The sequence below is a fragment of the Copadichromis virginalis genome, linkage group LG6, assembly GCF_057382275.1.
Source record: "Copadichromis virginalis isolate Kocher_CV1m ecotype Utaka linkage group LG6, C_Virginalis_male_GT1.1, whole genome shotgun sequence".
Lineage (NCBI taxonomy): Eukaryota > Metazoa > Chordata > Actinopteri > Cichliformes > Cichlidae > Copadichromis > Copadichromis virginalis.
In genome coordinates this window covers 39363411-39374175 of record NC_140623.1, presented here as the reverse complement: position 1 = coordinate 39374175, position 10765 = coordinate 39363411, and the positions used below count along the sequence as shown (strand labels likewise).

Below are 10765 nucleotides of genomic sequence, written 5' to 3'. Positions count from 1 at the left end.
GGCACACCTGATGTATAATATCGTTTTAGCTGCACTGTGAGTGATCTGACCACAAGATGGTGCTCTGACCCCAGTAATTACATTTAATGTGGGCTCCAGCCTCTTACCACAGTTCGAAGAGGTAAATGTCAGGTTAATCAGTGATTCCTATTCAAAATGCTAATTGCAAACTTCAGAAAGTTTTAGGTCTTCAGGTCCTTGATGTTGTGTTTCGCTTTTGTTGTTCTTTTTGTTGTTCTTTTTTAAAAACGTCCTTTTTAGTGCAAACTGAACATTCACACAGAAAACGCTTTTAGAAACAAAAACAGACTCGATTAAATAAAAGCCTAAAATATGGAAGTTTTAACTTTCAACTTTGACTCCATAACTTTGCATTTGAAGCAAACAAACAAACGAAAAGAAAAAGAACATATTCATACTCATATCAGAATGTTTAGCATCTCTGTGTATCTATAAGGCTGTGCAGGTCCTAGCTGTGTTTGTGTATATGAATCAAATTTAAAATACACCAGTCTGGTAATATTTAAAACACATAGCAGCTTAACAGCTCTTGACAATTTCAATATGAGTTTGATTAAAGTCCAGCTGCAGATCAAGTGTATCAGTAGTGATGGACTGAGGAAAGTCAGGCACAGGTTAAAGTCTGAAAAAGGTTTGTTACCTTATTTATTTACCCTGTTAAAAAAACTTGGTTAAATTATACAAAAATCTAAATCATAAATAAGGGCAAGGTAACAGAACATAACTCAAAAACCAGCGTGCCCCAATACTAGTAACTCAAACAATCGGACCTACCGAAATGAGACAAAGGGAAAACTTAAATAGTAGCTGATCAGCCCACAAGGACACAAAAAGGGTACAACTCACTAAAACCAACATAACAAATTCCATCCCCCCCCTATGATCCAGAGTTGTGGTATGACCCAATTTGCAGGTCTCCATATAGGCTTGCTCCACCCCTTTTCCACCTCTTAGCTCAAGGGGCTGGGAGCAACAGACTCTGGGAGACTAAATCATACACATAACACTATAAACTAAAATGTGCACACTTATTTTAGAATACACTACACCAAAACCAATTCTTTTTTACCCTGTAAATTAAATCCTATATTTAAAGGAAAAACAACTATGTGTAGTGTTATGTATAAGTCTGTTGTAGCGCTGTGATGTTTGATAGATGTTACCCAATATGAGTGGCTGTAACTTCAGCCATCACAACAGTAAAAGGCAAATAAATGTGCCCAGGTCCTGTTGCATTCTCAGTTTTCCTGTCATTTTTAGGGGGGATTTGGAGTCTAAAGCTCAGGACTAGACATTTGTGTGCATTCATTTATGCCAGCCACTTTAATAAGGCACCAGGTGAAAGATGTTGGCTCTGGTTCACATACTATTATTTTTATTTGGTGCATATGATACACATTTATACAACTGTAGAACATAAAGAATCACTTATAGAAACCATAAATAAAAACTGGAATGTTAAAAAAAGTATTCATATTCATGTGGGTTTTTTTTTCTTTCTCAAAGCCACAGGGAGCCAGCAGAGATGGAGGCTACATGCAGCTCTGGAGCCTTAGGTTTCTGACCATTGTTCATACTGGATTAATGCAGCTGCAGTGGGTATCTGCATTAATGGTGTTCCCTGTGTCTGCACCATAAATTCCACACAAAAGACACCGATGTGACATTAAACATTATTTCTGGGGACTGCATTGTAAAGCCTCACCATTAGGGCATTGGCCGCTGCCAAAGCAGAGGGTGAAATGATCACACAACCAAGCTTGGTTGTATAAGGGCAAAACACAAACACAGGAACCGGCTGTTTAAAGGTTCCTAACAGATGAATCAAATATTAGAACCTTGGCCATTAAGAATGAACTGCAAATGTCTTGGCTGGTCTGTGCCACACAGCAGGCTTTATCATTATTGAGATAAAAAATAAAAATGTTTTCAGGACATACACCACTGTAGGAATCTTTCATAAGACAAACCCTTTTTAATCTGTTACCCAAATAACCCAGCTAACAGCGAGCATTCCTACAACATTTGCAAACGTCAGCTATCCATCCGAATGACATCTTTAAGAAAGCATTTTGATCTTTATTATTTCAAATATCATCCATGTAAAAGTTTAAATAAGAGACAATATTTTGTAGGGGTATCAGATAATTTTTAAAACATTTGTTTTTATAAAACATCCCTTTAGTGTTATATGGTAATACGTTTTCAAGGGGCTACTCAGAGCAGAGATGTTAGAATGTTAAACTGAAGTAAAAATAGCCATTTTAATAAAAGATCGACGTTCTTGTTTCTCTGATTCATTCATTTCAGACGTACTCTTTCTACTAGCTGGAGGACTTTGAGAAACTACTAGCCTCAGCAGTGTTGGGGAGAAAGAGCCAGGTAAAATACAGGCTATCAGTTATATCGCTTTTGTCATTTCAAGAACATATTTATTTATGTTTTGATAAGATATAGTTTTAAGATTAACATTTAAGAGAAGACAAGTTATTTTTCACGGTTTCCTGGATGGGCCTCTAACTGTACATGGACCCCTGGGAACATGCCTTGAATGCCTACAGGATAATTCATCCAGGCTCTGGCCCGCAGGAAGTCTCCTAAGAACTACAATGAGTTTGACCCCCCTGTTCTAGTCCACAGACAGTGGATAGTGAGCTGCAGTGCAAAGCTTCAGCCACCAGAGTGCAGGATGCACCGCAGATTTGAGGAAACTGCTCTTTGTCGTTAAAGATTTCTCCGGTCATTTTAAGTCAGCTGAAGCCTTCAAATTCAAACCTCATGTAAATAAATAAATGAATGAATAAATAAAAACTGAGGAGCATACTGTCCCGAGTCACCGAGCTGGGGACTGCAGTGTGCTCACATGGCTCACGATCCTAATTTGAAGATACTTTAAATGTGCCTCTTCGCCATTACTCCATTTCACAGGAGCTTAAACTTTGACCCCCGATAGCTTTATTGCTTGAGCAGTCTGTCTCGTGTTTTGGTCAAATGGTCGCCATGGTGACCCATTCCCACGACAGCCACGTAACCGGAGCTGCCAGGCAGGTAGAGCAGGTAACCGTGGCAAGCAATTCAAGGCAGCAGGTGTGTGTGAGAGAAGGCAGAGCCAGAGGGGGAGAACAGACAAACAGAAAGAAGAAACAGAGACTAACAAAACCCGGAAAGATCAACACACATTCACGACTCTGTGAGATAATCAAAGAAAGAAAGGAATAAAAGTGGAGGACGAAAAGCAAACTCAGGCCATGGAGGCCACAGTGGACGAGGATGATGGGACGTTCACTAACATCTCTCTGGCAGACGATACAGGTAATCCACTTCTTCAGATTTAGCCCTAACCTGTCCTTTATTTCTATTTGCACAAACAGCTTTTAGCCTGCAGCCAGTCGACCAGATTGTAAACGTCGGTCTGTCAGTCACAGTTTTACACAGATAGTCGCCTCAAGACTAAGACAGGAGCTAACCCCCCTCTATTAAACTGATTCCAGTGTGCAGCTCTATGTTTTAAAACTAAAAAGTTGCTTTAAAAAACAGCTTATTGTTCAAAAGCATGCGCTCTTTGGGTTACAGGTGAGGTTATGTTCTGATTATTATTGTTATTTATTTATTTATTTATTTATTTATTTTACCTGGAGCAAACGGTCAGAGACCGTTGTTTTTAATGTTACAAGCATGTGACTGCACAAAGGGCTATAAGGTAGAAACAATACCACAGTGTTTATATGGGTGTGTGGCATTACTGGCTGGGGTGTGGCTCCTTTTTACTTCTCGGATTTCACACTCTCCGATTGTTACTAATCTTCACTATGTACACATGAATCTCAAACTATAATATTTTATTTAGAGTTGAAGTAAGTAGCTCGAGAACAGCATGTAAGCAAAGAGAAAAGAGTAGACGCCACAGACTGTAAATAAAGATGGCTGCAGTCACCTTCAGAATCATCAACAGGTTTGTGAATTCCTGCTATGAAGCCCGGACTTTGAAATGCCCGGAACACTTATTGTGGAAGTTGATGCACTAATTAAACTTTAAATTAATTTGAACAGTTATTGTCTTGTTAATATATGTGTTACTATTAAGGTACCAACATCAGCAGCTGTCTTACAGTTCAGTTACACAGTTTAGCCAGTTAGATGCTGCTCAGCTGCCTGTGTCAAATCACAGACAATATATAAGATGTCTGTAGCTTCTGGTTATGGAAAATTTTGTAATCACAAGCCATTAGCCACTGAGTGTGCAATTTCACAGTGAGATCCATCCCTTGCTTTTCACATTCAGTTCTGACACACAAAGAATCTCAGGGTTTCCTAAATTTAATCTGTGGTCTGTGTGGTCTTTACCCACTTGCCAGTGAAAGCAGATACACCCTCAATTATGCAAACTGGAAACCTTAGTTGTGTTGTGTTTCCTCTTACAAATCCCCTCTAAAGACCCAGTTTCCTATTACCTAATAATCCTAGAATGCTACTCATAAAGACCTTGGAAGCCACACACACTCCACAGAGCAGAAAGGAACGCACAGGAGGATGGATACAGGGTAAACTGGCCTCAGACAACTGTTGGCTGAGGCAGCAGTGCCCCCACAGGGTTTGGGTTTGGCTAACAAGCAGCAGCATATGGAGCTGAGGCCACAGGGGTGCCACACACAGACAGACAGACATGCAGGCATGTAATAATGCTCACACAGGTCAGATAACACTTCATTCATGCATTCACATAGAAAACTGTAGATGTGCATAGATGTGTGTGTGTGTGTGTGTGTGTGTGTGTGTGTGTGTGTGTGTGTGTGTGTGTGTGTGTGTGTGTGTGCGCTGGGGTTTCTACCAGACGGAAAAGCACGAGCATCTGTTAGGAAAGCTGTGTGTGTTTGTGTGTGTGTGTTCAGAGCTGACATATCTCATTGTTAAGAAACAGGGTATAATTCAGGGGACTCACGTGACATAACACTTATTGAATAGAGCTAAACGGCTAAAATATATTACATCTGGCTCTACATATACAACCCCACACTTTGGTTGGGCGAGTCTTCTTTTTTATTCATTAATTTATTTTATTATACTTAGACTGCATGCTGATTGGGTTGGTTAAGGGCACAGTCTCAGCTGCTGCTGGCTTCATGCCTGAAATCAAAATGGCAGGTGCCGTAAAGTGGATTAGTAGCCTTGTGGCAAACCCACATAAAGGTATTTTGCGAGTCTAAAATAGAACTAATTCCAACATATTTAATAAAAATGAAAATATGATAAAAACCCACGAAATCCAACATTTCTGTTACATCACGAAACCGGAAGTTTAGAGAAAGTCTCCGATGGTGCGTAATGCATGTGGTATGTTGCTCCCCCTGTCGGTTGGTGTGGTAACACACAGCGATGTAGCCGTCATCGTCATCCTCCTCCTCCTCGTCATCATCATCACAGCTGTGTGTCTGTTTGCAAGGGTAACTCCGCTAATCGGAGAAGACTTTTTTTGTTGCTTTAGGTGAGTTCATACTCCTACATCTGCTGTGTTCCTAAATTCGAAGTATAAAAATTCGGGACGTATTTCTGTCTGAACTTAAAACTAGCCAACAATTTGCTTGTAGCAGTTAGCTGCTCTTCGCTCGGTGCCACGGTGTAAATTTTATTTGTCAGCGAAAATTTAAATATCAGACAGACCAGGTGGTTTTGTTTGGTTTCTTCTTATGACGGGTTTAAACGTTTTTGGTGTTGAAAGTAAATTAAGTTTCAGAATCGTTGGCTTGGTTGGCCACTGAGCTAGTTAGCTTATGGAGCTAATCTATCTACGCCCATTATCGGACACATTTGTGCTGTTTTGGCTTGTGTTGTCGGGGAAAACTGCCTCCAGCACCTTGTCCGATGTTTCGGCCGTGGCTTCGAGTAGGAATCGTGATGTGCTAGGAGGTGGAGCTTTGTGTATCTGTATGTGTTTTTTAGCTAAATGCTATGTTTTGGCGCTCATTGCTGCTTAATCGTTGCTTCAGTGTCAGCATCGATTCGATTATTGGACGGCAGACCGGCGAACTAATGAGCGCCTTTATCCAAAGCAGCATTTGGCTCCTAACACGCGTTTTATTGATGCAGTATGACCACAGCACTCTCAGCCTGGGTGCGGTGTGTGCTCCCATCATGCTATCATCACTCACTCAGACACGGTAACGGTTACCAAATCCAAACAAGCCAAACAAAATTACACTATTCACACAAACGATCAAAGTTACTTTGTTGATCAGTTAAATCACTGATACAGTGCATTTAATTTGAATCAAAATTTCCCAAATTCTCTATAGTTTATAATAACAGTAGAATAATAGTAATAAATATCTTATGATAGTCTTTATAAAGCATTCTCCGCATTAAAATAACTGTAACTGTTATTTCAGCTGCTGGTGCACTCATTATAATTTTAGGGATGAGCTGAGTACATACTCAGTGTGTAGGAAGGTTAAAAATGCTGTCATCCTTATTCAGAAAAATCCTTTTTGTGTCACTGTTTGGTCTAGAATTAGTCATGAATTACTGTAACAGTTAAGGCACTTAATCTCTGCAGACTATCAGTAAATGAGTGAGCTCTTTATAATTATGTAATAAGTAAATTAATAGGTTTATTAAGACAAAGGCAACTTGACAAGAGTGCAACCCGGTCACAAGCCAGTGCTCCTAGTGTTGGTCTCAAGCCTGGATAAATGGGGAGGATTGTGACAGGAAGGACATCCCGAGTAAAATCTTGGCCAAATCAACAAACGCAGCTTCCCGTGTTGTTGGACAACAGGGTGCTGGTGGATTCTCTGCTACTACTGGCCAAAAACAAAAGGATAGGGAGAGATGGAGACAGATGATCTACTGTGGTAACCCAGTTTCAGTGCTTTAGGATTGGAATAAACCTGGCTTTACACTGCAGGATGGAACAGGTCTCGGTCTGGTTCATACCTCAGCTCGTGTTGGCAGGAGACATGAACTAACAAAGTGCCAGGGAGCTGAGCAGTAGAGCTTCAAAGTTATGTCACAGTAATTCAAGAAAATTTATGATAATGATATTTATGACAATATAGAAAACTACCCAGAAGCAGTTTCAATATTTTTCAGCGCTGTGACTTTAAACTTGAAGGGAATTTGTCTTATATTGTAATGATCACTGATATCCACTGATATGAAATTCAAGTTTTTGGACATATTGCCCAGCAGTAAGACTGAGAGTAAACAAAAGGGGGAATCATTACAGCTGGAAGTGTGTCATCTGTAGAGCATATAATAATCAACCTAAAATGTAATGTTCAGTGATTCTGCTAATAATTAAAATCACTGTCTTATATAGACTTTCCATTATATCCTCCCCATATGAATCTTGTCCGCGTGTTCTGTAATGTAAGTAGGCCACCCTGCCTGACACACCAACTCTACTGACATGAAAATGTAAACACTGATGGCACCATATTTACTGTTGTTTATGAAAAGAGAGAGAGATTGTACAGTGCCTCTTAAATATAAACTCCATGTTACAACTCACAGCTATAACGGCGCTTTTCTTTGTCTCACAGTGGATGGTGGATCTGCAGCCCTGTATACCAAACAGGAGAACGAGCTTATCACCATGAACTGCGACATAGATGGTACGTGTGGGTGAAACAGTCTCCCTCAGGGTTAGCTTATGTAGAAATACTACTACTACTACTACTACTAATAATAATAATATGATAATAATGATGCTGACGTGTATTGTTGTTATTTCAGGAGACATGGAGAATCAGGTGGAAGTTGAGGAGAAGACGAGGTTGATAAATCAGGTTTTGGAACTTCAGCACACACTGGAAGGTAAAAAAAACAAAAACAAACCCTCTTAACACACAAATTAAATTTTACCAGACGGGAACAATGACCTCATGGATGAAACACTCTAAAATGATACAACACGCTGCACATTTTCTGGTTTTATATCTGGAAACTTCCTCTGATATCCGAGGGCCTTTTTTTGTATGTACATCCTGCGTTTGTTCCCTAAAACAGATTCAATAAAACCCCCAAAAATCACATGTTTCTGATTTAACACGCCGGACGTTTCTCTCTGTGCAGCTGCCTTTTCTCCTTTTACGTATTCTTTCTTACTGCATGAGCTGTAAAGCATTAAATGCAGATTTTGATAAGTAAAAAACTGGTTTGGGTTTTTAAAAAAAATCCTCAGAGGAAAAAATACAGAAATAATTTACATAAGTCACATGTTGATCTTTCAGTGTGTATTCTGGTAAATTTCTACATCTAAAGCTTTAAGATGGGTCTGGGCATGTCTGCTTAGACAGCTTCCTGAGTGACCCAGGCCCATTTACAACATGGATGGATAAATGCGAATCTACTAAATACTAATAATTAAGTGATAATTTGTGTGACAAAAATTGTACAGGGGGTCAGTAAATGCTAAGAAAGGGGACCTAATGGGGAAGAGTATGCCTTTTAGCTGCCCATTTCCTTTTTTGTCCCAGACCTGTCAGCACGAGTCGATGCAGTCAAAGAGGAGAACCTGAAGCTAAAGTCTGAGAACCAGGTCCTCGGTCAGTACATTGAGAACCTCATGTCGGCCTCGAGCGTCTTCCAGACCACCGACACCAAGAGCAAGAGGAAGTGAGTTACCCTCAGTAAAAAGCTGGAGTCCTGGGCCAGCAGCTGGGAGAGGAAACCCATCATGGAGACGTGGAGAGGGGTTTGTTTCCTCAGCAGATATGGGAGTTTCTTTAACCACTTACCCGAGTCAAAACTAACAAAATAAATATCAAATAACCCCATAAACGGACTTATAGATGTAAGAAATATGTGTATATAATTTCATTTGGACCAGGGCTGTTTTTCATCAGCTTCCTCTAAACACTACAAAGTAGATGTCACCCCTTTAACTCAATAACAGTAAATTAAGAGGTTGAGGGTCTTCTTACCTCAAGTTTGTCCCTAATGCTCGCTGTCAATCCGATATGTGTAAAAACAAAACAAAACAAAGCTGTGTTTCTGTTTGAGGCCGGTTCTGATTTCCTGCGAATGTCCCGCCTTTGACGTGTTCTGTTTAAAGGCGACCCCAAAACAAACCACAGATATTACAGATCCTCTTTGACCATGAACCTCATTATCAGCACTGGTTTAATTTATTTATTTTTGGTAAAGTATTTTGTACGACAGCTGGATCTGTTCAGGTCTTGGATGTCACCTTGTCTCTGTAAAGCACGACTGTGTTCCTCCACTTAAAAGCTGGCAAGCTGAACAGTATTATGCAGAGTGTATTTGGCATGTTTGAGTGATATTTGTTTATGTATGTTTTTTTGTTTGTTTGTTTGGCCGATTAGCATATCTACTGAGATGTCAATAAATCAATAATCACTGAAAACCAGACTGTATAAAGTTACCAAGAACTTTTTTAAATCAAGAGTAGGTGGATCCAGGATGTGCAGATACCTTTGAAAGCTTGTTAGCAATATAAATAAAAGCACAGATACTAAAAGTCTTGTAAACTTGCACTCTGTACCAGATTTTGTCTTTATTATCATCACTCAAGTCGGATTTTCTGTGTTTTTGCAGACCTGTGAACTTAATAGTGCGTGTTTGGTCCAAATAATTCCAAAAGCCACGGGATAAATACTCTAAAAGTTGCATCTGTTCCCTGCCTTCCCCTTTAACTGCAGGAGCAAAAAGCTGCAAAGAGGCCTGGAGTGTTATCGATCCATTAATCCAGGCCTGCAAGATGGGTTTGATCGTAAGATGAGTTGATGTACTCGGAGGGGGGAGGGTGTGCACATTGTCGTCTTCTTCAGATAAAAAGGGACGTGGAGGGGAGGGGCCAGGTGAAATTTACTTTGAGCAAGGATTTAATTAGCTTTTAAAATGAATTTTCCCAATTATCCTAAACAGTAATGTGCTTTTTGTAAAGTAAGGAATTAGGAAGGCGAAGGGAGGCAGTGAGTGCTGTACATGGTGTAATTTATTGATGTTATTTTGTACAGTTGTACAGTAGGATTTTAATTTGTTTCCAGCATGCTGCCTGTGCCCTGCCTGCACACGTCCTCGTGTCATCCTGTATGTTGCCTTTAAATTCTGTTTTAATAAAATCCTGAGATCGAGCCTCTCGCTGGTTATTTTGGTCACCTGTACAACCTGAAGTCTGTAAATGAAAGCTGGACATACCCACTGTGGCACCCCCCCATTGGTTGGTGCTGTGTTTCTCAGACTGTAGAGCAGGGATGTAAAAATCATTTGACATCATGAGCTACACACACTTAACTAAAGATTTAACCCCTGAGACGTCTTAATATAAGAAAAAGGAACAACTTCAGCATTATGTCTCAGTGTTTTTTTTTTTAATATGATAAATCTATAAAATTACAGAAAAAGTTTATTGCCCAGGTAGTTCATGGCTCAGACTGACGGGACTCCAAGTTTGTGTTTTCTCTTTCCCGTCTGAGCAGATGCAGCTTTCTGCACCATCTCTTCGACGTCCTTATCGCCGCATTGCGTTCGCGTTCTAAAAGAGAAATCGTTTCCTTGTAATTAAAACAGATTCTGAAGTAAAATTTCACTGACTCATCTACACAGGCATTTTATAGAAGGCTTTAATCTCAACTTTATTCTCAAAATGATTGTTTTTCCTGAAGTGACCCTGATACTCGTTCGACTGTTGTGCATTTATAAAACAATGTTTTTGTTATTTCACAGAAAGACAAGAACAACTATTAGGTTTATGAAATTTATAAAGTTTATAAGAATACAGTTA

At 39.7% G+C, this 10765-nt stretch overlaps 1 protein-coding gene across 3 annotated transcripts; it reads left to right on the top strand.

The window, feature by feature from the left end:
* The first annotated feature begins 3072 nt into the window (after positions 1 to 3072).
* On the top strand, positions 3073 to 9515 carry scoca (short coiled-coil protein a). Of its 3 annotated transcripts, none has more exons than XM_085460353.1 (4): positions 3073 to 3333; positions 7560 to 7631; positions 7753 to 7833; positions 8496 to 9515. In XM_085460353.1, the coding sequence occupies exons 1-4, from the start codon at positions 3270 to 3272 to the stop codon at positions 8636 to 8638; spliced, it is 360 nt and encodes a 119-aa protein (XP_085316479.1). In that variant the 5' UTR covers positions 3073 to 3269; the 3' UTR covers positions 8639 to 9515. The 3 variants fall into 3 exon arrangements, with proteins under 3 accessions (XP_085316479.1, XP_085316480.1, XP_085316478.1); XM_085460354.1 differs by lacking the exon at positions 3073 to 3333 and adding an exon at positions 5351 to 5503; XM_085460352.1 differs by lacking the exon at positions 3073 to 3333 and adding an exon at positions 5742 to 5943.
* The last annotated feature ends 1250 nt before the right edge of the window (positions 9516 to 10765 follow it).

Bases quoted from the DNA above. Each gene is read 5' to 3' on its own strand.
- scoca (XM_085460352.1), top strand. From the start codon at position 5,790: ATGGAGCTAATCTATCTACGCCCATTATCGGACACATTTGTGCTGTTT. The intron at 5,944-7,559 runs GTATGTGTTTTT...TTTGTCTCACAG, and splicing joins AGGTGGAGCTTTGTGTATCT to TGGATGGTGGATCTGCAGCC. The intron at 7,834-8,495 runs GTAAAAAAAACA...TTTTTGTCCCAG, and splicing joins ACTTCAGCACACACTGGAAG to ACCTGTCAGCACGAGTCGAT.